This window comes from Dipodomys spectabilis, unplaced genomic scaffold (genome assembly GCF_019054845.1).
Source record: "Dipodomys spectabilis isolate Male_0828 unplaced genomic scaffold, ASM1905484v1 ptg000004l, whole genome shotgun sequence".
Taxonomy (NCBI): domain Eukaryota; kingdom Metazoa; phylum Chordata; class Mammalia; order Rodentia; family Heteromyidae; genus Dipodomys; species Dipodomys spectabilis.
The window spans coordinates 19237-46273 of record NW_024870681.1 but is presented as its reverse complement, the minus strand read 5'-3'; the positions used below and the strand labels follow the sequence as shown (position 1 = coordinate 46273).

The 27037-nt window shown below is 48.2% G+C and overlaps 1 protein-coding gene across 2 annotated transcripts; it reads left to right on the top strand.

The window, feature by feature from the left end:
* The first annotated feature begins 17051 nt into the window (after positions 1-17051).
* Rflnb (refilin B) lies at positions 17052-24826 on the top strand. 2 transcript variants are annotated; one of them, XM_042692970.1, is made up of 3 exons: positions 17052-17392; positions 20526-20635; positions 23847-24826. In XM_042692970.1, the coding sequence occupies exons 1-3, from the start codon at positions 17162-17164 to the stop codon at positions 24175-24177; spliced, it is 672 nt and encodes a 223-aa protein (XP_042548904.1). In that variant the 5' UTR covers positions 17052-17161; the 3' UTR covers positions 24178-24826. The 2 variants fall into 2 exon arrangements, with proteins under 2 accessions (XP_042548904.1, XP_042548903.1); XM_042692969.1 differs by having other exon boundaries at positions 20523-20635.
* The last annotated feature ends 2211 nt before the right edge of the window (positions 24827-27037 follow it).

Sequence of the window (27037 nt, the reverse complement as noted above, 5' to 3'; positions counted from 1 at the left end):
TTGGCTTTTTCCACTCAGCCACACCTCCACCTTATCGCCTTTGGTTGAGTCCACAGATCCAGAGCCCTGCCTACAGAGGACTGACTGTATAATGTTCTCTTCTTGCTAAGAACCATTCTAATAGACAGAAATTTGCTTTATGGAAAGATTCTTGTACCCCATTTGATAAATGTACTTTTTTTTTCTTATTCTGTAAAAATAGAGCTTTTATTTACATTTTGTGTTGGTAGTTAGGACCATGCCAAAGTCTAAGATCTTGGCTGGGCATTGGTGACTCACAATTCTAATCCTAGTTACTAAAGAAGCTGAAATCTGAGGATCATAATTCAAAGCCAGCCTGGGCAGGAAAGTCCATTAAACTCTTATCTCCAAATAATCTCCAAAAAGCTGGAAGTAAAGATATGGCTCAAATAGTAGTGTACCAGCCTTGAATGAAAAAGCCAAGTGAGAGCATGAGGCTCTGAGTTTAATTTAGCCTCAGTACCGGCACAAAGAAGCAAACAAAAAAAAACTTATCTCCAGCCGAACAATAGGCTAGCATCCAAGGCACTTGAAGAGGTGCTTTCCTCCCATCTAAGATCAGTGCAGATCAGACAGGAACAAGAATTGGAGACAGCGGTACTGGGTAGGCAGGGTGAGAGAGCAGGCCCGGCTGTCACCTGCTGCAGGAGATGTTACACAGTTCCATCCAGAACACTGTTAGACCCACAAGCCTCCTTCCTTGTGTACAGAATGTGGAGGCAAGTGCCAGAAGTGCACAGCTGGAAATGTTATTCCCTCTCCAAAGGAAGAGAACTCTCAAAATAACTGTCTTGCTTGAAGGTGAAGGCAAGTATTCCACACTCCTCATCTACTCCAAGTCAGATTCCTAAAAATAAAATCGTTAGAACTGTGCATTGGACCATTGAAGCAGTAGCCTCCAAAACAGACTCGGGAAAAGCCAGGAGATGTAGAGTACCATTGCATTTTATACGTGAAATAAAATTTTCCAGGCCCATCCTTGGATCTATCCAAATAGCCTTTTGGATCATCAGAGTTTTACACCTTTGAGAGATCTAAATTTCTTTAAAATAAGAATTGCTTTTTTTTCAGTCATGATGCTTGAACTCTGGACCTGGGTGCTGTCCCTGAGCTCTTCAGCTCAAGGCTAGTGCTCTACCACGTGAGCCACAGTGCCACTTTTCATTTTCTGGTAGTTAATTAGAGCTAAGAGTCTCTCAGACTTTCCTGCCCAGGCTGGCTTTGAACCATGATCCTGAGATCTCAGCCTCCTGAGTGGCTAGGATTACAGGTGTTAGCCACCAGCACCCGGCAGGATTATTATTATTATTATTTATTTTTTGTATATAAATATCTCTCATTTTGCCCATCTGGAATTGATTTCTTGGAGCATGAAAATGCTGCAGTTAATTAAGGCATTACTTGCTAGAATGACCTTCCCTATTGCTGACAGAAAACAGAAGGGATTATAGGAAAGAGTTAGCAAGCCCATGAACCTTGAGTATCCCTCTAGCAACTGTCCTTTTCCCTGATGAAGGGGCAGGTAGAAATGTACCCACTTCCTGAAGGCCCAAGAAGGCAATGCAGGAGAAGGAAGCATGACTATCCTGAGTCAGGTCCTGGCCTGGTCTGGCCTGCTGCAGTGGCAACCTCTCTGAATGTGTGTAAAGTGTTCTGCTTCTGATTTGGAATTCTCCTTGCACTGACTTTCCACACTGTTGACTTTCTCCTCCCTACCCTTCCTGTTCCAATCTCAGCCTGCTTTCCCATGTGGCTGCCAAGCAACTCCTCTCCTGGACCCAGTCAGTTAATCCTGTTTCCTTCACAACTGGGTGGGCATTGTGCAATGAAAACTTTGGGGGGGAAGTTTTGATGTTTCTTTCAACGGTGGAAAAATCTGCTACAGTGCTTCCATCAGTTTGGCTTTGGGATCTTTACCTAGTTTCCATTCCTTGTCACCAGCCCCCCTCAGCCAGGAATCAGTCTCATGAGAAAAGAAACACTGAGCCAGACACCAGTGGCTCACGCCTGTAACCCTCCCTACTTGGGAGGCTGAGATCTGAGGATCATGGTTCAAAGCCAGCCCAGGCAGGCAAATCCAAAAAATCAGCAAAAAAAAAAAAAGCAAAAATGGAGCTATATTCAAATGGTAGAGTGCCAGCCTTGAACAAAAAACATTAAAGGACAGTGCCCAGGCTCTGAGTTCAAGCCAGGTTCTGAGTTCAAGCCCCAGTACTGGCACAGAGAGAGAGAGAGAAGAGGAAGAAGAAAGGAAGAAAAAGGAGGAGGAATAGGAGGAAGGAAGAGGAGTCTGAGTAACGCACCCAAAAGGGAAGGGCTGAGTGAGATCACTCATCCACCAGTTTCCCACCTCCTCACTTAGAGAAGCAGGCATGGGGAGTGAGGCTGGTGAGTAGTAGCCCATGAAGAAAGCTAAGCCAACTGGAAATGGAAACTTCCACAGAGGCTGTATTCTGCAGATCTGGTTCTAGCATTTTGACCTTGGGGTTTCACTGATCTCTGAGCCCCAGTTTTTAACCATCCACAAAAGGGGACCAACCATACTAGGGCTGTGAAAGTCATACAAGCCCAGTTGGATTGTGAATATGTCTTCATAAGCCACAGTGGGAAGTGGGAGGTAAGAGTTCATTATCAATTGCTGTGGCCAGAGGCTGTGGCTGGCCAACTAGCTGGATGGTGTTGTAATCCCATGTGGCCAGCTTGTCCTCCTGGGCTGACTTTAATCAAATGGCCAAGTGGTGACATATCCTGCCGCTATGTGCCGGCTGCATCCGCAACAGCAAGCGTTGGAGTATCTAGTCTTTGCCTTTTTAGGACATAATTGTGAGGTTCATCGTACTCAGGAGTTCTAAAATTCTCCATTCTGTCTTCCCTTTTGGCCTAGCAGCTGCTGTTTCCGTAACACTTGGGGATAAACCTGTAGACAGAGAGCTTCCTCCCTCCTCACACCGCGGGCTGGGCTGCCTGTTGTGGAAAATGGGACATGTTTCCTTTGAAAGCAAGTCAAAAGGGTTGGCAGAGGCTTCTCTCCGCAAAACTTCTTTGCCTATGGCATCTGGTCCAGACTTGATTCTTCAGTGATTTGCTCCTGGAAGGGGTAAAATGCTTTTTGTGGGGAGAGGGGATAAAATTCTTACCTGCACACTTTCTGTTGTGTTTTGTTTTGGGGGCTTTGTTTTTGTTTTTTGACCTACAGTGCCCCCCACACACACACACACCACTACCACCACCAAACTAAGCAAGATTATCTTTAGACAGGCTGTACTAACTGTACTAACATAGTTCATAAACTGGAGTATTGGTATCGCTGCCTTTCAAAACAGTGTAGACCTTTCTTGGAACCTTCTGAATCTCTGCATTCAGAAGTAAAGCTCCCACCTGGCTCTTTCAACCCCTTTTCGGGATGTTGATTCCACATGTATATAAATTTGAATGCTACTGGTATAGAGTAAGGAACCCAAGTGCTAAAATGAGACTTTTGAAATGTTGAGTAATGTTGAAATTATGTAGAGATGGGCTCAGTGGTATATGATTGTTAATCCTGGCACTCAGGAAACAGAGTCTGGAGGATCACAAGTTCAAGGCTAAGTGGTTACTATAAAAAAAAATAGTGTAAGAATGTAGCATAGTGATAGAGCACTTGCCTACCTGACATGTGCTAGGCCCTGAGTTCATTTACACACACACACACACACACAGAGCCAAAGCTCGTGGCTCATGCCTATAATCCTAACAACTCAGGAGGCTGAGACCTGAGGATTAAAATTAGAAGCCATCCCAGGCAGAAATATTCACGAGACTCTCCAGTTAACCACTAAAAAGCCAAACATGGATCTGTGGCTAAAGTGGTAGAAACCAGCCTTGAACAGAAAAAGCTAAGGGACAGCACCTAGAACCAGCACCAAAAAAAAGGTCCACTAATGTTAAATACTTTGTCTTCCATGAATGTTTCTCACTTAATCTGAGGGCTCTAGTAACTTCTGCTCTGTAATCAAATGGAATTTGCACCATTTCCGTGCCTCCTGTTTGGAATAATCTTTCAAAAATTAAGAACAGCTTCTCAACCAATTCCTTCCACTTCCGGGGCCAAGAAAAGTATTTGCAAAGTGCACAGCAGTTTTCCAGGGCACCAGGTGAAAGAGCAGCAGGGGACTGGCTGCTTCCAGCCACCTGATAGCTTTTGTGCTCATGGGAAAGGAGTGGGGAAATGCCAGTGCCACTGAGGCCACATTCCTCAGGCTTCCTCACCAAACAAAGCCCCAAGACTGGGCTACTGCCTCAGCAACTGTTGGAGGAGTTATCAAGCCCATGGAAAAATAGCAAGGGAATGTCTGTCCACACACAACCTCATACCTAGGCTTTTGCAGATCCTCACTTATTCCCTGCTTAACTCTTAACAGGTCACAAGGTTTGGCTGTGAGGCTGTGAGCTCCTTTAACAGAGCAGATCCCTGTCTCTGGGCCTTGGTGGCAGAGCCAACCACATCTGGCTTGCCCCAGGTATCAGTCTTCCATTGTGAGGGTGTCTGGGGTCAGGTGATGCTGTCTCTACATGTTGGGGGAGGGAGGGTACCACAAGGAAAAGGAGTGGTAAGGAACAAGGAAGTAGTTACTATTTATTGGGGCCAGAATACCTTATAGTTTCTTATTTTATCTCATAGGATCAAAATTCCTATTAAGTAGGTATGACTGGCTGCATTTTGTAGATGAGACCTGGAGGCTCAGAGAGAGAAAGTAAGACCCAAGGCTAATGTGACATGTCCCCCCCGGATACTTGACATAGGTGGTCTCATTCTAGTATTTGGGCTCCTTATACTACACCAGTAGTATCAAAATTTATGAGACCAAATTTTACATGGGACCCTTCATGTGCAAAGTAGACAGGATAAACTGCAAGCTGGTAGCTCCTATCTGTAATCCTAGCTACTTGAAAACTGAGATCTGAGGACCGATGTTTGAAGCCAGCCTGGGCTGGAAAGTCTGTGAGACTCTTTCCAGTTAACAAAAAGCCAAAAGTGGAGCTATGGCTCCAGTGGTAGAATGCAAAACTTGACCCTTCCCCCCCCCAAAAAAAAGGCCAACTGAAATTCTTTTTTTTGGGGGGGGGGGTCCGGTCATGGGGCCTGAACTCTGGGCCTGGGCGCTGTCCCTCAGCTCTTCAGCTCAAGGCTAGCGCTCTACCACTTGAGCCACAGCACCACTTCTGGCTTTTTTTTCTTTTTGCGTATATGGTGCTGGGGAATCGAACCCAGGACCTCATGCATGCAAGGCAAGCGCTCTACCACTGAGCCACCTTCCCAGCCCCCAACTGAGATTCAAGGCCTGGTATTGGCATTAAAAATAAAAAGAATAGGTATGAGAATTTTATTTGTGTATTTTCAGCTTTTAAAGCAAGTCTGTGAGAACACTGAAACTATTTCAGTAAAGAATATTTTGTTTAAGATTATGGATGGTGATAATTTGTTTCTGCCCTAGCATCCAATTTATTTCCCTTTGTTTTGGTTGCAAAGAATAGCGAAATCTTGATTTGGTCCAGCAAAGAATTTTCAAACAAATACTTTAAACAGCTTTTCTTCCAACCATTAATATGCTTATAAAACAGACATTCCAAGAGACCCAGGGGCTCCGCCAGCTCACCTGTACTTTGATGCTGTGAAGCCATGTTGTTATGGAAGGAGGGTTGTGTGCTGAACTCAGGGCCTATGTACTGTCCCTTAGCGTTTTCACTCAAGGCTGGCACTCTACTACTTTAGATAAAAGTCTCATGGACTTTCCTGCACAGGTTGATTTCAAACCTCAATCCTTATATCTCAACCTCCTGAGTAGCTAGGATTACAGGTGTGGGCCACTGGCACACAGCTAAGATACACATTCTTGATGTGGAGTTAGACTATAATCTTTGTAGAGGCTCTTTCCCCTGAATTCCAGGTGAGCCCACTAGCACCCCAGTAGTCTGAAAACTGTGGCTGTTATTAGCAAGCTCTGTTCTGTTTCCCCCCAGTGGATGGAGCCTTAGCAGGAAGGAAGGAGCACCCTCTCATTTGAAGTACACCACCCCTTCCACAATAGCACCTGAACTGTCACCCAGATGCTATGCAAAGTAACCCTGGGCCCAGGCCTTGTGGCCTCTGGGAAGGTTTAGGGAGAGCTCTGCCAAGTAATGACTGTGCTAGGTAGTTACAAGCGTATGAACTAAGACACTGTACCCTGATTGGTGGGAGCAAGCCAATCCTTCAGTTTGAGACCCCCAAACTTCACCTCGGGCTTCACACAATCACCTGTGCAAAGCTCTCTAGCCTTTTCAGGATGTAAAACAGACCAACAAGGGGCGTTTCTGTTGCCTCTGGGGCAAGTCAGTAGGAGGAGCTGGTAGGCAGAGAAGATGGGTCTGGGGATTGTGGGTACCCAGTACCTCCTCCCTCCTTCTACAGCCCAGGGGTAAGGGAGTCAATAAACTAGGCCTTTGCCAAGCACCACAGCAAGACCCCAGTGCTCCAGTGGGGAAGTTCTGAATTGGAACAAGAGGGTTGGTGGTGTGTTGGTTTTCTGGTTTGGGGACTTGAGTCAAAGCCCTTCATTGTAGAAATGGAATACTCAGGCCTCAGACAAAGTTATTTGTTTACTCCCTGCCATGAAAGGGTTGGCTGTGCTGGTCCATCCTCCTCTCAGCTTCCCAGGTTCCTCTCCCCTCCCCTGGAGTCTCCTCCAGTTCCTCAGACCTCAGCTCCTTTTGCCCTCAGCTTGCAGAAGTGAATCGGAGTTTCCATACTTCCTGAAGCCTGCTGCCCTTCCAGCTTCCCTTTCATTCAGCTTCCATCCCAACACCTTCCTGAACTTCAAAGTTCCTAGTGCACTGGAGGCCAAGCTCCCTTCCCCTTTGCACTCACTGAATATCTGAGTCCTCCTGCCCCACCCCACATTCTCCTTGTAACTCCAGACTTCCTCCACTGGCTCCAGTACTTCCTGGTCTCTCTCCTTTCCGTTGGTGCCTTCCCCTTGGCCAGGCCCTCCAGAACCGGGGCCTTCTACTGTTCTCACGCCAGCCTCCTTCATCCCAGGAGTTATGAACCTGCTTTCTGAGGTCAGTGTACTTGCATGACCCTTGTTGATTCCTGTGTGGCATTTCAGGGCTCCCTTCCTGGTTTCCTTTGCCTTCCCTAAATCTCCCAGTCTCAACACCTTAGAAGCAGCCATTCCTTGACACTTTTTGTCAGCCAATATGATATCATTTACAGAAAAAAATTATTACTCGGTTCCAGAGACCTACACCTAAAATCCTAGCTACTTGAGAGGCTGGAGATTGGGAGAGGATCCGAATTCAAGGCCAGACTGGGCAAAAAAATTAATGAGATACCATCTCAACCAATAAAAAGTGGGATGAGAGGCTGAAGGCATGGCTCAAGTGGTAGAGCACCTGACAAGTAATCAGTTCAAACAGGGTTCAAACTCAGTTCAAACCCAGTAACTCAGGTGGGTGCTGTGGCAAATCTAAAGAGGAAGATCATAGTCCAGGCAAGTCTGGGCATCAATTAGAGACCCTATTAGAAAAAGAATGAAAACAAAACAAGGGCAAAGGGCATAGTTCAAATGGTAGAGTACCTGCCTAGCAAATACAAGACTATGAGTTTGAACGCTAGGACTCAAAAGATAAATAAAAACAGAGGTCTGACTGTCCTATACTTTCTGTGTATAGAAGGAGGAGAATAAAACATTGCAAAAGTATTCAATATTAAGCATATTTTTCTTCACTAACAATATACTTGGAAATCGTTGTTCTCAACAAATCTACCCTTTTTTTTTTTGTCGGTCGTAAGCCTTGAACTCTGGGCCTGGATGCTGTCCTTCAACTCTTCAGCTCAAGGTGAGCGCTCTACCGCTTGAGCCACAGCAGCACTTATGGTTTTCTAGTGGTTTATTGGAGATAAGAGTCTCACGGACTTTCCTTATGGGGCTGGCTTTGAACCGTGATCCTCAGATCTCAGCCTCCTGAGTAGGTAGTAGCCGTGAGCCACCGGCGCCCGGCAACAAATCTACTCTTTTGCATGTGTGTAGAACTCAGACCCCACATATGCTTGGTAAGTGCTCTACTACTGAATCTACTTCCCTTGCCCGCATTAAAAAAAAAATGGCTGCATGTTGTTTTAAAGATCAGATTATACCAGGCACTGGTTGCTCGTGCCTGTAATCCTAGCTACTCAGGAGGCTGAGATCTGAAGATTATGATTCAAAGCTAGCAGGGGCAGGAAAGGCTATGAGACCCTTATCTCCAATTGGCCACAAAAAGCCAGAAGTCCAGCGATGGCTCAAGTGATAGAGCATCAGCCTTGAGCATAAAAGCTAAGGGACAGTACCTAGAGCAGAAATTTTAAAAAGCTAAGGGAAATGCTCAGGCCTTGAGTTTAAGCTCCAGTACTACCACAGAAAAAGAAAGGTGGGTGTTTGTGAGAGCTGTTCAGCCCCTTGGCCTCTGGCAAATAACCAGTTGGCAACAAGGCACATCTTGGAAGCAGTGAGCAGTTCTCACTGGACATTCAATCTGCCAACAGTCTGATTTTGGACTGATCCTCTAGAGCTAGGAGAAATAAATTTATGTTATTAATGAATTACCCAGCCTGGGATATTTTGTTATAGCAACATGCACGAACTGAGACTGCCAGCCTCCTGTCAATATGCAAACAGCTTTCCTATCCTTGGTGAAAATCTTTCTGTAAATACTATGCTTATTTGTGCTCACATATTTGCAGGATCCTCTCCTAAAATAGTTAGTATGCTCCCACTTACAATGATGAAAGGGCATGCACATTGAAAATATTCCAGCTCTTGCCTGAATGCACTCTGCAAGGTGGTTTTGCTCTCCTTCACAGCGTGTGGGAACCCAATTCTCCCCCTCCTCACTTGCTCACAAAGTTTCTTCCTGCTTCTCAACCTATCGGTAGAAACCCCATGGGCAGAGGTTCCACCTTTGGTTTTCATTGCATAAGACTCAATGTGGCCCAACCTGGGCTGTGTCTTGCAAGAAAGCTTCCTATTTCGATGTCTGTTGAGTCACAGCATTTTTGCACTCAGGGTTCCTAGAGAACATGCTCCATAGCTCATTCATGAAAGCAAAGGATGAGTGGTCATGCTTTCTACACCTATTGATGTAGTCTGATATTAAAGGGAGTATTTTTCCAGTTCTTTCTACTATAGCCCTTCTCCCTGTACTCCAGCAATAGGCTCACAGTCTTACATCACTGTCCGCAGGCTCCAAGTATAGAGATAATAGCTTCAATTCATAGCTTTTGAACTTAAATGTTGATTCTTGCAATTCTGTAGTAGAGGCATGTCTGGAAATCCAAAGCTGTGTACACAAGAGTGTAGCAGTCTGGTTTAGGGTTAGTTTGGTTTTGCTTCTTATTTTTATTTTTATTTATTTATTTTTTGTCGGTCGTGGGGCTTGAACTCTGGGCCTGGGCGCTGTCCCTCAGCTCTTCAGCTCAAGGCAAGCGCTCTACCACTTGGGCTACAGCGCCACTTCCGGTTTTCTGGTGGTTTATTAGAGATAGGAGTCTCACGGTCTTTCCTGTCCGGGCTGGCTTTGAACCGGGATTCTCAGATCTCAGCCTCCTGAGTAGCTAGGATTATAGGCGTGAGCCACCAGCGCCCGGCGCTTCTTATTTTTAAACATGTGTCTTTAAATTGTGTGTGTGTGCACCCATGTACACATGCACATGCGTGCACACATGCCCAGTGTGGTTGTGGAGCCTCACGCTTCTCTTTGTTTTTTGGCTCAAGGCTGGTGCTCTACCACTTGACCACAACTCCACTTCCAATTTTTTGCTGGTAAATTGGAGGCTGGATTTGGCTATCTAGGTTGGCTTCATATCAAGAGCTTCAGATCTCAACCTGAGAGTAGCTAGGATTAGGATTACAAGCCTTGCATGTGCTTTGATTTTTTATTTATTTTTTTTTTTGGCTAGTCCCGAGGCCTGAACTCAGGGCCTGGGCACTGTCCCCGAGCTTCTTTTGCTCAAGGCTAGCACTCTACCACTTGAGCCACAGCGCCACTTCTGGCTTTTTCTGTTTATGTGGTACTGAGGAACCACTAAGCCACATTCCTAGCCCCTGCTTTTAAATTTTAAGCACAAAAAAAAATCCTGGGAGATTTTTTCATATAGTCCTCATCATAAAGACAATGTGTCTTTTTTTTTTTTTTTTTTTTTTTTGTTGGTCGTGGGGCTTGAACTCTGGGCCTGGGCGCTGTCCCTCAGCTCTTCAGCTCAAGGCAAGCGCTCTACCACTTGAGCTACAGCGCCACTTCCGATTTTCTGGTGGTTTATTGGAGATAGGAGTCTCACGGTCTCTCCTGCCCAGGCTGGCTTTGAACCTCGAACCTCAGATCTCAGCCTCCTGAGTAGCTAGGATTACAGGCGTGAGCCACCAGCGCCCGGCAAGACAATGTGTCTTGATCTTAACAGGCTACAGGCAAAAGGAGGAGAGAAAAACCAAAGCAACTAAGTTTTAATGTTAAGGCTGATAGTTCCCTGTTAGTGTGGGCTGTGCCCCCAGTGTGAAAAGAAACCCCACCAATTTGAGGGCGCTCCTAAAGTGGAAGCCATCACCTGGCTTCCAGCTAAGACCTGGGAGAGTGCAGCCCTATATAAAGAGAAGTCTTGGAAGAGGAAGTGTACTCATAACCTCACTCATGTAACTGTAACCCTCTGTATAGTAGCTTTACAATAAAAAAATAAAAAAAAAAAAAAAAAAAAAAGAGAAGTCTTGGGATGGAGGCATGGCTCAGTTGGTGGTAGAGAACTAACCAATGAGCAAAAGCATCAGGTACTATGTTGGAGTCCCAATCTCAGACCAGAGAGAGAGAGCGAGAGCGAGAGAGAGAGAGAGAGAGAGAAGTCCTGTGCTCCATGGCACTAAAGGAAGGAAGTAGGTGTCTGAGGCAGTTGCCTAGCCAGACAGGCCTCAGGAACTGTGAGCCATGAGGAGCCCTCACCCTCCATTGTGGGCAATGTTCACTGCTAAGACTTCTTAGGTTTCCAGAAACTGTAAAAAGACTAGACCATCGCAGGAGATCTTAGATTGGGAAACCTAGGATACAGAACAGAACATAAGTACAGCACAGAACATAAGTCTCCTAGATACCACCAGATTAGAGCAGTAATTACCCAAAAGCCACATGCATCAATAACCAGAAGGTAAAACAAGCTATGTGGAGTTAGTAAGACAGTTTTCCCATTTTTAAAGAGAATAGGAGCCATGAGCCAGTGACTCACACCTACATAATCCTGGCTACTCAGGAGGCTGAGATCTGAGGATTGCAGTTTGAAGCCAACCTAGACAGAAAAATCGATGAAAGTCTCATTTCCAAATAACCAGTAAAAAACCTGAAATAGAGCTGTGGCTCAAGTGATAGAGCCTCGTCCTTAAGTGGAAAAAAGTCAAGTGAGAGTGTGAAGCCCTGGATCCAAGCACCAGTACTAGTGCACATACACACGCCTGTGCGTGCACACACACACATACACACACATACACGCACATACAAGCAGTAGCCAGGCACTGATGGCTTACACTTGTAATCCTAGCTTCTCAGGAGGCTGAGAGCTGAGATCACAATTCAAAGCCAGCCAAAATCCACAAGACTCTTGGTGGTGGTGGTGGTGGTGGTCATGGGCTTGCCTGGGTTCTGTCCCTGAGCTCTTTCACTCAAAGCTAGAACTCTCCCACTTTAAGCCACAGTGCCACTTCTGGTTTTCTAGTGATTAATTGGAGGTAAGAGTCTCATGAACTTTCCTGCCTGAGCTGGTTTTGAACCACGATCCTCAGATCTCAGCTTCCTAAGTAGCTAGGATTACAGGACCAGCATAAAAACCAAACCAGAAGACTCCAGTTGTCTTCCCTTCATTGTTAATGCTTTTCATGCCAAGTTCTTCTCCAACCCCAGCTAATTTTCAGTAAGGCTCCAAACTGGAAAAAAAAAAAAAATCTGTAAAGACCTGTGATCGTATCCTCAGCAAAAACCAGAAGCTCCAGGCTATGCACAGCTACAAAAATAAAAAATAAAAATAAAAATCCACACAGCCTGCTGTGCAAATTCTGCCTCCACTCGGCAGTGAGGGAAGACTTAGGCAGTCCTAAGAGGCTGAATGTCCTAAGAGACTGAAGCTCCCAGGAAGGACATAGCAGGCCAATTGTCACTGTGTGCCGCTGCCTGGCTGCTTCAAGGACTCCCATTCTCCACCCGTTCCAAGGCAGTCCCTGCGACCCAAATCCTAAAGCAACCATGGAGACCCTCAGCACTGCCTTTGGCGTGTGGTCTCCCAGACCTGCCATTTGTTCTCTAGGGACAATGACAGCACACCCTTCTAGCATGCCTTTCACCCAAGGAGTCAAGAAGGCTGAACTCCAGTTACTCAACCATAAGCTGTTTTTCTGGCTTGCAAGGCTCTGTCCAGTCTGGATATGCAGAACGGAGCCAGGACTACAAGTGCATTGATGCGATTCCAAAGAGGCCATGTGCCCCAGCTCTTTGTAAAATCCCATCTGGTTTTATTTTACAGAGGCCGAGGAAGGCCCTTCTCTGTGTAAGCAGGAAGCATTTGGGAGAATCAGTTCTTAGCCTACAAATGAGGGGAATCCAGAGCACAGTGGTTTGACCCCCATATCAGCTGCACTGGGTTAGTGCTGCCAACTGGTCTTGGGCAGACCCCATCTCTCCAACCAAACTGGTGATCTCCCAGGAAAAGAAGCCCCTTGATGCATCTAGCTTGCTTAGCTCAGAAACTGCCAAGCAAGGATTTTGGTATCTCCTTGTGAGAACCAAAGGCTCAAGGTCATTAACTTACCAACATGAGTGCACCCCACTCTTGTGGGTCATGCTGGGTTAGAGTATATATATATTTTTTTATTTTTACTATTATTTGGTTCCCTTCTTTATTGAATGTGGCAGGTCCCTTTCAATGTTCTTTGAAAAATCTTAAGTTTAATCTTCAAATACTTAAGGGATAAAATGAAGTTCTGGGTTATTTGGGGGTTTTCGTTTTGTGATTCGGGGTTTGTTTGTGTTTGTGTGCATGCATGTGCATGTGCATACGTGCTGGTCATAGGGTTTGAAATCAGGGCCTCTTGCTGTTGTCTGGCTTTCCTGCTTCAGGCTGGGACTTTGCCACTTGAGCCAAGCCACACTTCCACTTCCAGTTTTTTGCTGGTTAACAGGAGATAAGAGTCTTGAATTTGTCTGGCTGGGCTGACATTTAACCACAATCCTCAGATCTCAGCCTCCTGAGTAGCTATAATTAAGCACATAATCCACCAGAGCCCAGCTAAGTTCTGTTTTGTGTTTTTTAGCCTTTGATTGACCGGACCTGATTAAACACTGAGGCAAGTCCTCTGAGCCATGGACCGCAGAAAGATGTGGGACTCAGAGGCTGGGAGCTGCAAGGTGCCATAGGCATCAGCAGGAGCCAGTAAGCTTTGCCCAGGATTTTTTTTTTTTTTTTTTTGTCTTGGGGCTTGAACTCTGGGCCTGGGCACTATCCCTCAGTTCTTCAGCTTAAGGCAAGCACTCTACCACTTGAGCCACAGTGCCACTTCCAGTTTTCTGGTGGTTTATTGAAGATAAGAATCTCACAGGGGGGGGGGGGGGGCTGGGAAGTTGGCTCAGTGGTAGAGCGCTTGCCTTGCATGCCTGAGGCCCTGGGTTCGATTCCTCAGCACCACATAAGCAAAAAGAAAAAACCCGGAAGTGGCGCTGTGGCTGTGACTTAAGTGGTAGAGCGCTAGCCTTGAGCTGAAGAGCTGAGGGACAGCGCCCAGGCCCAGAGTTCAGGCCCCACGACCGGACCGAAAAAAAAAAAAAAGAATCTCACGGGCTTTCCTGCCTAGGCTGGCTTTGAACTGTGATCCTCAGATCTCAGCTTCCTGAGTAGCTAGGATTACTGGTGTGAGCCACTGGCACCCCATGCCCAGGAGTGTTTTTAATCCATTGGCTGGCTGGCTTTACTGAAACTGATTGTTCTACTAACATAAGCAGCCCCTAGCAGAGGCACTAACTTAACTCTCATTTGGGCATCAGCTTAATTCAATGCAGAAAAAAAGGATTGGCATCCATTGGTAGGTAGTTTTCGTTCCTCAGCCCCTGCCTGGAGAAGCCTCAGGCCAGAGGCCAAGTCCTCTGAGGACACTGTGTCCCTGCAGTGTCTCTATGATTCAGGCTGGGGGACCATGGCCCTACTCCGAAAAGACAGCTTTGAGAAGAGGCCAGACTTTACTCAGGCTCCATAGTCTCCCTTGCTTGTTTTGCATAATTCATCCATGATTTCCAGGGGAACCCCAGCTGTTCCTATCCAAAAAGGGCCAGAGAGGATTGTGAGAGAATCTGGCACCTTTAGCAAGTTTCCCCTTCTCCCCTAGTACTAGAGTTTTGAACTCAGGCTTGTGAGGCAAGAACTCTACAGTTTGAGTCATGCCTTCAGCCCTTTTTCCTCTATTTTTGAGATAGGATCTTGCTCTGTGCTTAGGCTAGTCTGGACCATGATTTTCCTCTTTATACTTCCTATACTTCCTGGCCTGGCTTTGTCTTGTTGAAATGGGATCTTCCAAACAGTAACTGGGCACTGGTGGCTCACGCCTGCAATCCTAGTTTAGGAAAGTTGATACTATTTATTCACTTATTTTAGTGGTACTGGGGTTTGAAACTCAGGGGCTCTCTCTTTCTAGGCTGGCACCCAACCACTTCAGCCACACCTCCATCCCATGTTGGCAGCTTTGATATCTCCATGGTTCTCTGGCTAGCATGCTGGATTTCCTCAATCTCCCCTCTATCTCTTCTGGGGTAATGACCTTGAACCAAAAAGCCTTTCTTTTCTTTTCTTTCCTTTCCTTTTCCTTTTTTTTTTTTGTTGTTGGTCATGTGGCTTGAACTCTGGGCCTGGGCGCTGTCCCTCAGCTCTTCAGCTCAAGGCTAGCTCTCTACCACTTGAGCTACAGCACTACTTCCAGTTTTCTGGTGATTTATTGGAGATAAGAGTTTCCTGGCCTTTCCTGCCTGGGCTGGCTTTTAACCACGATACTCAGATCTCAGCCTCCTGAGTAGCTAGGATTACAGGCATGAGCCACCAGCATCCAAAAACCATTTCTTTGAAGCAGCTGCCATCTTTCTTTCCTACTTTGACCAGACTGGGGAAAGATTTCTCATGATCTGCCTTGAAATGTCTCCCATTGTTGACAGATTACCTTTCACAAGCCCAGTAAAGAGAGCAATCCCTCCTGTGATTCTCTGGGTCACACTTGCCCTAGCATGTGCAGACAGTGGGTTTCACAGGAACAAGCAAGTGTGGCAGCATAGATGTCCTTGCACTAGCCATTTGTCCAGGACTGTACAGTGTGGGTTTTGTAAACTATTCCCACATGTCCTAAATAAATGAACAACCTACCAGGCCACAGGCACGCAACCCAGCTTCATTGTCTGTAGAAGGGATGTGCCAGGCTTCCTGTTCATAACAAGATGCCTGGTACCAGCTTTATGACTTGTGTGTGCACAGGTACTCGGGACCAGCTTGCTGACCTTTTTCCATTCAAGCCTGGAGTTCCATCCATCACTTGAGTCACACCTCCTCTTCTGGCTTTTTGGAGGTTAATTGGAAATTAGAGTCTCTCAATCAGGCTGGCTTGGAACCATGAATCTCAGATCTCAGACTCCTAACCAGCTAGAATTAGAGGTATGAGCCACCCGTGCCCACCTCCAAGCTATGTGATTTGGAGTAAGTCCCTCTGTTTCCTTATCTGAAAGTGAAAGGAGGAGAGGAAGGAGGAGTGGACTTTGCCAGCAAATCTGCCCGCTCTAAATTTCTGCCTGCTCTAAATTTAACAGATCTGCCCTAAGTAAGGTAAATACCCTTCATCTCTGCAAGTACGTGGAGGAGGCTACTATTGTGTGCAGGGCACAGAGCCTACCTTTTGTCTAGCAGGGAAGCCATCCCCCCCACCCCCCACCCCGGCCCACAGTAGGACACCTTCTTAGAGCGGGTACCTGCTGTGTAGATCCGGGAAGCACCAGCTCTAAGTCCTCAGCTGAGCACCCTCTCCCTTCCCTCCCTCCAGGGGAAGACACGTGGCGACTCTGCACACTTGCTGTTGATCCTGGAACACTGGATCTGGGAAGATCTCAGCCTTACAGCCGCAAACATGGAGTTGTGGCTCAGGAAGGGCTTTTTCTTTTCTTTTTTTTTTTTTTTTTAAAGAAAGTCTCCAGCTTCTCCCCTCCCGCCGGGGTGGGGCACAGGGTGGAAAGTTCCTGTGAGTGAAAAGCTGTGACCCTCACTGGAAGGAGGGGTGCCCTGGCACTTGAGCAAGCCTGTGGGCAGCCCCCTGAGCTAGACCGTCTTGGAAGCCGAGTCTGCGCCCCCGCAGAACTTCCTGCCCGATGTGGCCACAGCCTGTTCAGCCAAGCACCGGGGACGAGGGAACGACTGGCGTCCCGTCCCCGGGAGCCTCACGGAGTTACAAGTAGGCCGTCTGTCCTCGGGGACAGACGTGAGAGCCAGAGCCCGCCCCGCCGCGCCAACAGGCGGCTGGAGCCATACGAAGCGCATTAACTATTAATAATTTCCAGTTGTTTGCTCGCTCCCCCAGGCCTCAGCAGCCCGGGACTCGGCTCGGGCTCCCTTGGACCGTCCCGGGTCTGGAGTTATATTAGCGCCTCCCGGGCACCGCGGGGACAGTAAGAGGTCAAGCGCGCACCTCCAGAGCCCGGGTGCGAGCAGGATCCTCAAGCACCCCCACTCAATCGCGGTGAGGGGCTGAAAGTAGGGCCAGGGCGCCGGGCGCACCAGCGGCGAGGCTCTCCCGGCGCCCCTCGCGCAGGGCGATCGGCGGCCCGGGGCGGGCTCGGCGGCGCACGGCGGGAGCGCAGCGGCCCCTGGCGCTCGGCCCCGCGGCGTGGTCAGGACGGGCGGGGCGGGGCCTAGGCGGAGACGGGGCGGGGCCAGGACGGCCGGGGCGGGGCCGGAGCGCAGCGGCCTCCGAGTCCCCGGGCCGCGAGCGGGCTGCGGGCAGGGAGGGTGGCGGGGAGGGCAGCGGGCCCTCGCTGCCCACGATCGCCCGCGACCCCAGTACCGGCTGCCTGAGGGCCCCAGCCTACTCGCACCACCATGGTGGGCCGGCTGAGCCTGCAGGATGTCCCCGAGCTGGTGGACACGAAGAAAAAGGGAGACGGCATCCTAGACAGCCCGGACTCGGGGCTGCCCCCCAGCCCCAGCCCCAGCCACTGGGGGCTCACGGCGGCCGCGGGCGGCGGCGGCGGCGGCAGCGGCGGCACCGGGGACCGCGCGCCCGTCCCCGGAGCGCTGGAACCCGACGTGGCGGCGACCTCCGCGGCCCAGGTGAGTGGCCCTGCGTGATTCCTTCCCTCCGGCTGCGGGGCGCCGGGGTCGGAGGGGGGAGGGGGGGCGGGGAGACCATCGCACGCCGCCGCCTCCGGGTCCCGCCGTCGGCGCGGCCATCCGCCCGTCGGGTTGGCGTGGCTGTCGCCGGGAGCCCGGGGCGGGAGCGCCGCCCGGGAGAGCCTGGCCAGCTGGAGCCGGTGGCTGGAAAATTGTCATCGCCTGGGAGGCGCGGGAGCCCCGGGAGAGAGGCGAGCCGCCGTCTCCCCCCCACCGGGGGCTGCCAGCCTGCGGCTCGACCACATTCCTGCCGTGGCAGGGCGGGACACCGACCGGGAACCCCAGTGCCCCCGGGGCTGACGACTGACGGTAGGCCCGACGCCCTCCGGCCCTGCCCGTGGCCAGCGGCCGCTCCCCCCGGCGGCCTCCTCCTGCCCGATCCCATCCCGGGAGCCGGGTGTGCTCTGGGCTCCCCGATTCAGAGCAAACCCAGCCAGCCTTCTAGGCCCTTTAGAGGGGAGCCACTCCATAAGCCTCCAGCCCACCCCCTCTCCCCCTCTCCTTGTACCCCCCCAGTCCTGAACAACTCACCCTGAACTTAATTAGGGAGGGTGAAGAGTTCAGAGGACCGTAACTTTTAATATGCTACTTTTTTTTCTTTAAATAAAACGTATTTAAAGAAAAAAAAAAAACCCCACCAACCCTGTGTTGCCTTTAAGTAGAGCTCTGGGGAAGCCACATCCTGTCTACAGACAAAACGCAGCAGCATTCGGGCTGAGGGCAGCTGTGGACTGCCCGCCCACCTAGGGTGATGTATTCAGGGGCAACAGGTTCCTAAGGACCCACCTTGGAGCTTTGAGGGTACCTGGCCTTCATGACCAACTGACGATGCTGTCTCTCAACAGGCACTGTTACCTCTTGTTTCCATTCCAAGACCCTACTGGCTTCTGCTTGGCCTTCAGAGCGCTCTGCATCACCCTTTCTAGTCTCATCTTCCACCTGCCCTGACCTCAGATCATGGGTGCTTCCAACATTCCCTCTTCCATCTGGCAGGCATATAACCCCTTACTCTAGTCCTCCTCCTCCTCCTCCTTCTCCTTCCCCTTCATTTTTTCCCCCACCTCAAGACTGGGATTCAAAGTCTGTATCTGATGCTTTCGCTCTACCACCTAAGCTCCGCCTCCAACCCCGACTCCAGCCCTTCTATGCCCAACTCTTATCCCCTCCTCTGGGAAGCATCCTTCCCAGAGCCCATGGCTTTATTCCTCAGTGGCCTCTCATACAGGATCCTGTTATAACACAAGCTTCCCCATCCTGCACCTGCAGCCAGGTGGGCACTCAAGGATGTCTGATGGGAAAATAAGACAGAACAAGGGTAGCACATGCTTGCGTGGATACCTGGGAGAAGGTTGCTGGGTGCATGTTAGAGAGCAGACACCTCCAGCCCAAAGCCCTTAGGACTCTGTGGGAGGTGCTTCTGCCACTGGGGAGTGTCTGGCAGCCATAGAGCCAAGGGCAGAGCAGGGCCCACTGTCAGTATTTGAAGACTGTTTCCAGAAGGTTTGTAAGCAGCCAGTGCCCACATCTTAACACACACACACACACACATATATTCTCTATGAACTTTTTTTTGGTGCTGGTCCTGGGGCTTGAACTCAGGGTCTGGGCACTGTTCCTGAACTTTTGTGCTCAAAGCTAGCGCTCTATCACTTTGAGCCACAGTGCCATTTCCAATCTTTTAGTAGTTAATTGGAGATAAGAGTCTCATGGATTTTTCCTGCCCAAGCTGGCTTTGAACCTCCATCCTTAGATCTTAGCCTCCTGAGTAGTTAAGATTACAGGCATGAGCCACCAATGCCCAGCTTTGTTTTTTTTTTTTTTTTCTTTTTCTTCTGGACATCATGCTTGCTTGGTTAGCTACTCAGCTGGTATTTTATCACTTAGGCCACACCTCCAGTCTTGCTTTTTTTTTGGTGGTTATTTTGGAGATGGAGTGTCATAAAGTTTTCTGCCTGAGCTGGTTTTGAACTCCAGCTTCTGGATCTTCACTTCCTGAATAGCCAGGATTATAAACACGAGTCACTACTGCCAACCTTGACCTTATTTTGAACCCACACTCTTCCCAGCCTGGGCTTATTGACTTTAGGAGTTGGACCTTGACAGCTCTTCACTTCTCCCTTTCTTGGTCCTCTTTGGCTTTTGCACATTTGAACCCTGCAGCCCCACTTGATGTGGCCTCGCAGAGTGAGGGTCTCAGAGCCAACTTCCTAGAAATGCTTACCTCTCCTGTCCTGGCAGACCTAGGGGTGAGACTGCCACCTCCACACCCTGGCCCACATGTAGATCTTTCTTTCAAATTAGGTAAAGAAAATAACAGATTCTAAAAAAAACCAGCTGCTGCTGAGGTTACTCTGCATTGTACTTAGCTTTGCATCCGGAACACACAAGCTCTGAGTTTAGCAAACTGGGTGCCTGGGATGGAACTGTCTCCTGATGAATCAATGCAAACTGGAAACAGTCCCCCTTCAGGAGGCTGCACCCCAGTGTCTGAGTTTCCAGGATAGTGGAGGAGACATGAAGAAAATTTCAATGTTCCGTAGCGAATGGAAGGGTTTCTCTGTTGAGGGTGGTTGGGGCTCTTAGGACCCCAGAAGCAAAGGATTCATGAGAGTGAACCTTTAGTGAAATAAAATCCCTGGTGGCATCTTCCCCTTCTCTTTCCTTCCCTTCACTCCTCTTCTTTGCTTTTCGTTTGCCTTTCTAGACTGTTGCCGAGACAGTGTCAGAGGGGGTGCTGTATTTTGGAAGGTTCCAGAGAGTTAAGCTGGGGTTTGTGCTTTTCTGGTTGCATGGTTGCTGTGGCATAGGGCCCCTGGCTCTGGCCACCATCCTGGTGTGTCATGCATCTGTTTCCTCTATTCTGCCCTTCACAAAACCACACAGATAGAAGAGTGTGTAGAGGAGGTCCCAGTGCACGGCATGACTTCTAAGGGTATTGAGCATTCAGGATGGGCCTGACATTTGAACACAGACCTCCTGGCTTGCTGTTCAGGGTTGTACCTCAGCGGGTTCAGGATAAGGGGGCCCAGGTCCAAGTGAGGTATTCTAACCACCTTCTTCTCTGTCCTAGAAGAACCCAGCATCTCTCCCTCATGTCCTGGCTGCTGGCTACTCACCAAGGCTCTGTCCCCTGTCTTTTGGCGAAGGAGTTGAGTTTAACCCCTTACCACCGAAGGAAGTAAGGTAAATACAGCAGTCCCTGAGTTGATTTCTTAAATTTTCACTTAAAAAAAAACCAGACATAATTATTTTTTAACTTAGTTCATTGTGAAAATATACCAAAGATTATTAACCATATGGTAGATATTTTTTCCCTAACCAATTAAATACGTAAACACTGTTTTTGAAATACAAATGAGCTCCTGGGATACATAAAGTTATGCAAAGTGCCTTAGGCACTTCACATATCGTGGCCCTGGGATGCTAGAACCTGTGTGGAATACGGCTTCCTCTTTCCAGGAGTTGCTGTCTGGGTCCCCCTCTTCAAGGTGCTGTGGGCTGTTTCATGCTGTGTGTGGATGAGCAAGTACCAGTCTTCCTCGGGGCATGAGCTCATGCAGGACTCTCAGGGCAAAGAGTCATGGAGAGGCTCTGTTAAAGATCTGACTTTTGGAGCAAGGATTTCACTTTTGGTGTCTGGGGGGTTTTACAGCAGGAGTTGCAGTTGGTTAGCAAAAAAAGGCTCTTTGATGTAGATCAGTAAGAAATGTGTCGCTCTGCTGAGGTGAGCAGTTAAGCCTTGATTCTTGTGAAGTTTGTGTTTCCAACAAAGTAGGATGTGACTTCATGACATTAGTTCCAACAGCCTCTTTGCTGCTTGTCCAGGGAGAGCAGAGGCTTTCTATCCAGTTCACAGAGAATGCTGCCCCTTGCTCTCCCACCCATGGCCAGGGGCTGCCAGGTGCAGTTCTTTTTAATTTTTTGTGTCAGTACTAGGGCTTAAACTCAAACTCAGGGCTTGGCATTCTTCCTTAGATTTTCACTCAAAGCTAGTGCTCTAGTACTTGAGCCACCACTCCATTTCTGGCTTTTTGGTGTGATTAATTGAAGATAATAGTCTTATAGACTTCCCTGGGCTGGCTTTAAACTTGGATCCTTAGATCTTAGCTTCCTGAGTAGCTAGGATTACAGGTATGAGAGCCACCAGTTCCTGGCTTGGTAGTTTTTTTTGTTTTTTGGTTTTGTTTTTTTTTTAAGGTAATACACACACACACACACATATATATATATATATATATATATATATATATATATATATACATATATATATTAGTGTCTTTGAAGTTGTAAAAATAATAACAATAATACATGTAGGGAAGTAAACGCTTTACTTCTCTAAAAAATATTACTCCTCCCCCCCAAAAAAAGCTGGGCACCAGTGGCTCATGCCTATAATCCTAGCTACTCAGGAGGCTGAGATCTGAGAATCATGGTTCAAAGCCAACCTGGGCAGGAAAGTCCATGAGACTCTTATTTACAGTAAACCACCAGAAAACCAGAAGTGTCACTGTGGCTGAAGTGGTAGAGCATTCGCCTTGAGCTGAAGAGCTGAGGGACAGTGCCTAGACCCAGAGTTCAAGCCCCATGACAGACAAAAAAAAAAAAAAAACCTCCAAAAAGGAATTTAATAATACTCCAGGAAATGGAAACAAGAGGCTTTTTTCTTTGTTGCTGTTTTCATTTTCTTTTTGTCTTGTTTGTTCATTTATCTGATTTTGGGAGTGTAAGGGGAGACACAGAAATGGAGGGACTAAGGGTAAACAAATGCAGCAGTGACACTCACTAGACACTGTATTGAAAATGAACTATACAACTAGTGGGTGAGGATGGGAGGGAAAAACTGGGAGAGAGCGAGGGAAGGAGTGACATTGTCCGAAAACAAATACACTCATTACCTGACTTAGGTAACTGTAACCTCTCTGTATATCATCTTTATAATAACAAAAAACATTTTAAAGGTAAAGTCGTAGATAAATATACATGGGAGCTTATTTTATGAATATCAACACTGTAATCAAGCTTTTGCTCAGGTCCCTGAGTACCTGGTGGTTTCCAAAGCAAAGGCCAAGATGGACCAAATACTGGGATCTAATATAGCCAAGTTCCCAGAACCAGCAATCAGAAGTCTTGGTTTTTCCTCCTCCAGGTGCCAGTGGCTCACACCTGTAATCCTAGCTACTCAGGAGGCTGAGAGCTGAAGCTCACAGTTCAAAGCCAGCCTGGGCAGAAAAGTCTGTGAGACTCTTATCACCAATGGAAGTGGCATTGTGTCTCAAAGTGGTAGAACGCTAGCCTTGAGCAAAAGAGCTCAGCGATGGAGCACAGGCCCTGAGTTCAAGGGCTACAACCAACCAAAAAAAATAAGTAAATAAAAATAAAGAGCTAATTGTGGTCCCCTCAAGGGACCTCCCCCATAGAGCAGTCAAGTCTATATCATTCTATAACAGTCATTCTTGCTCCACCACAGGCATGTTAGGGAAAGGTAGACATTTTTATTATTGCATGGAATGTTCTTACACACACTTAAGAAGGCTAAGATGTAACTAGGCTATGTAACCTTACACCGCCCATCATTAACTAGAACACTGTTATGTTGTAGATGACAGCACTTGCTGTGTGTTGACATTCTGCCCCTTTATTATTGGGCACCCTTTACAGAAAGAGGAAACTGAGGCCAGGACAGTTTAAGCCACTTGACTTAAAGGTTCCTAGCTTATGTAATCAGAAGCAAATCCAGCATCTGCAGCCTGCAGTGGGAATCTTGTCCCAGCTTTGGGCTAAGGGTGTGGCTCAGTGGTAGAGCATTTGCCTAGCATGTGCCAGGCCTTGGGTTGGATCCCCAGCACTGCATATGATAAGTCCTGGACCTACCACTCTGTAGCACCCTGACCTTCATCTCTGCATTTCCCTTTCCTGCTCCCATTTTTGTGAGGGAAATTAAGTTAGATCTTCTGGGTAAAGTGCTTAGAATATTCTGCCTGGCCCAGAGTAAGAGACTTCATAAAGTCTCTCTGCTGCTTCTCTCTGTATAGCCACAGCTCAGTATTTATATCCCAGGAGGGAGTTAAAGTCATAGCCAGAGCCACAGGGTCACGTTTGTAATCCTAGCTACTCAGGAGGCCAAGATCTGAGGGTCATGGTTCGAACCCAGCCTACACAGGAATTTCCACGAGACTCTTTATCTCCAATGAACTATCAAAAAAACCAGAAGTGGAGCTGTGGTTTAAGTGATAGTGTGCCAGCTTTGCCTGACAAAGCTAAAAAATACACCTGGGTTCTGAGTTCAAGCCTCCAGTACTGGCACAAAACAAACAAAACCAAACAGTCACAGGCAGGTCCCTGGGCTTCCTAGCTGCGAGGAGCAGCTTCATGCTGCCTTGTGTCTCCCCTCCAGGTACACGTCCTCGGTCAAGTACGACTCTGAGCGGCACTTCATCGACCATGTGCAGCTGCCCTTGGGCCTGGCAGTGGCTTCCTGCAGCCAGACGGTCACCTGTATCCCCAACTGCACATGGCGTAACTACAAGGCCGAGGTGCGCTTCGAGCCCCGCCACAAGCCCATGCGCTTCCTCAGCACCACCATCATCTACCCCAAGTACCCCAAGACCATGTACACCACCACCCTGGATTACAACAGCCACAAGAAGCTGAGGAGGTTTTTGTCCAGCGTGGAGCTCGAGGCCGCAGAGTTCCTGGGCAGCGACGGCCTCTCGGATGACTGCTGACTTGTCCTCCCCAGACCACCTGGGGGCAAGTTGGGCAACATTGCTCTTGTGTTATTCCAATCCCAGTCCCACAGAAGTCTAACCTGGAGATACCTCTAAATCCAGCCGATGGGGGGCAGAGGGGAGAAGAAAATCACTGCATCTTATCATTACGGAGAGACTCGGTCTGGGTTTTGCATTTTCCAATCGCTTTTTACCAGGAGCACATTTCCTGGTTTGTTGCTGTGCTTTCTTCATTGAGGAAAGTCAATGAGGACCAGAGGGAAAGGACAGTGGAGCTGTGTGGAGGAGGGAGGGTGGAGGCGAGCTGGCGCTCTGGCAGCCAGTGTGAGTGTGAGGAAGAGCACACGCAGCCCCGCAGTGGAGACGCCACAGGGTGGAAACAAGTCAACTGTAAGAAATTTCAGCCCTGGGTCTCTTTGCTGCTTTCAAGAGTGGAGTGAACTCAGTATGCTATGACCCCCATATGTGTTCAATCTGGGGAAAGCCGAATTCCATTTCATTTTTATTTCCACTTCCATTTGAATTTCCTGTTAACCAAAACTCTTGGAATTTCTCGAGATCATTTTCATGATACTGAAAGAAAAAGGGCGGGGGGAGGGGAAAGAAAAGCCCAAACCACAATATGAGATGCTTTTAAGAAGGAAAGTTCGCCCTGTTCTTGTCTGCTTTGGGTTGGGGGGGTGGGGATGGGAGTGGGGGGAGATGCCGGATGGCCAGTTTGGGAGCCGGTGGCTTCTGTCTGGTTCCAGGTTAGGCTAGTTCCAGGCGTGGCTCTGGAAGAGCCTTTGCGTGCTTGGCATCTGGTTAATGTCTCCGCAGGCTGGAGGAACTCTCTTGATAGGTATTTTGGGGTTTCACAATACTTTCCTAGAGTTTGTTTTTTTTTTTTTTTTTCCCTAAGTCAAAATGTAGTAGAGGGCTCTTTTGGAGAGAAATGGCATTTAAAAAGGATGCTTTGGAAAAACACTTTCTGGAACTCCGTGAGGAAAGTTTCCACTCTGGACTTCCCGCTGAAGCCCCGTGGCCCTCCAGAGGAGGCAGCAGCGGTGGCGGTGGCCTATGCTCCTGCGACCCAGTCATCACGATTGCCCGCGCAAACTGAGTCTGGATGGATTGATTCCTAAGGCTTGGGTGGTGACCGAATGTTGGAAGAATTGGGTTTCAGCCAGAAGGCAAAGAATCTGGTTTAGTCCCCTTTCTCCTCTCCCCACCCCCCGTGTGAAGCCACAATGCAGTGGAATGACGTCACAATCCAAATATCACCATCTTGGACATTTCTACCACCGTGGACACAGAAGTGGCCATCACAGAGTCAGCCATGAACCCATGAGGTCCCCTAGCCATTGTATAGGTTAGACCACGCAGCTACAACAACACAGCCAGAGCCAAGTGGTTGTGGCACACCAGGCTGCTCCCTGCCCACCTACCTCCCATCATCACCCCACCACCCAGGCCTGGCCCCATCCCAGCCCATGCTTCTTAGAACCTGCCAACCCTGTGATGCTGGAGGAAAGAAAAAGTCAGATGGATTTGTTTTTTACCCCCCTCCAATATTGAAAAGAACAAACCATACATATGTCCTTTGACTACATCCAAGAGGTGTCAGGTCTTCCTGTAAGCTTAGCCTCCTGCTGTATCTCTGGCTTTCTGTGATGGCTTCATCTGTCCTGAAAGTGGAGCGGAGAGCTTCCTGGGTCACCAGGACCCACTGCAGGGAATTTTGCTACCAGAAAGCTGTGGAATGAGAAGTGTTCTCACTTAAAAGTGACAGAGCCCAGAAAGCCAGAAGTGGTGTCATGGCTCAAGTGGTAGAGCACTAGCCTGGAGCACAAAAGCTCAGGGTCAGCACACAGGCCCTGAGTTCAAGTTCCACAATGGACAAAAAAGATGCCAGAGCCCTCAGGCCACACTGTCCTCAGTTCCCCACTGACCACAATGTCTGCCATGTTGTGTCCCTGACCAATGGACACAAGCTGTTAGAGTCATAGCTGGCTTCATGGTTCCAATTTACCCAGGTTCAGCTTAGCAGGGACCCAATAAAATGGGCAGAGGAACACTCCAGAACCCCACAGCCTCCTCAGTCATGTGCACAGCAACCAATAGTGCCTTGCAAAAAAAAAAATATCAAATTATGCAGCCTTTATTGGCAAAAGTGGATTTTCATCTGACTTTGTCAAGTCACTTAGTGGTGAATGTAAAATTTAAATGTATGTTAGCATTCCCAAGGCTTTGCTCTGCCCCAGTGGGGACATTTAGACAACTGGGAATGACTTTGTGGGCAGCGTAGCAGGAGAGAGAATGTGGCTTTTGAATATAGCTGTGTTTTGTGGTATCTTGAAGATTTTGGGTTTTTTTGAGGGATTGTGTTAAGTTCAGACGGCTCCTTCTGGGTGTGTAAAGAGCCGGAACTGTATCTGTAAAGTAAGTAAGCGAGTGATGGTGGATGTGTACTGTGAGTGGAAAAGCAGGCTTTATTTTGTTAAGTTATTCACTGTACTTCTTTCTCATTTTCTCCTGCTTTCTTGAAAGTTTTAGAACCCGGAAGCGAGGGAGACATGGGGCACTCTGATGGCCGATCAAGTGTCGAGTGTCACCAGTGGGTAGCGGATGCCAGTCTTTTGTTTGCAAGGTAGAAGCTGTGATTTTGTTTTCAAACTCACTGATTCAAAAATAAGCATTTCCTAAGTGTGCAGGAGAGAGATATTTTGTTAATTAAAAGGCTTTTGGGTCAATCTCTTAAGTTATGGCTTTGATGTCCTAAGGATGGTTTGCATTTTCAGAGGAAACTTGCTTTCCTTTCAGATCACATACACTTTTAGATAGACTTCCTGTGAACCAGTATCTTTTCATTTGACAC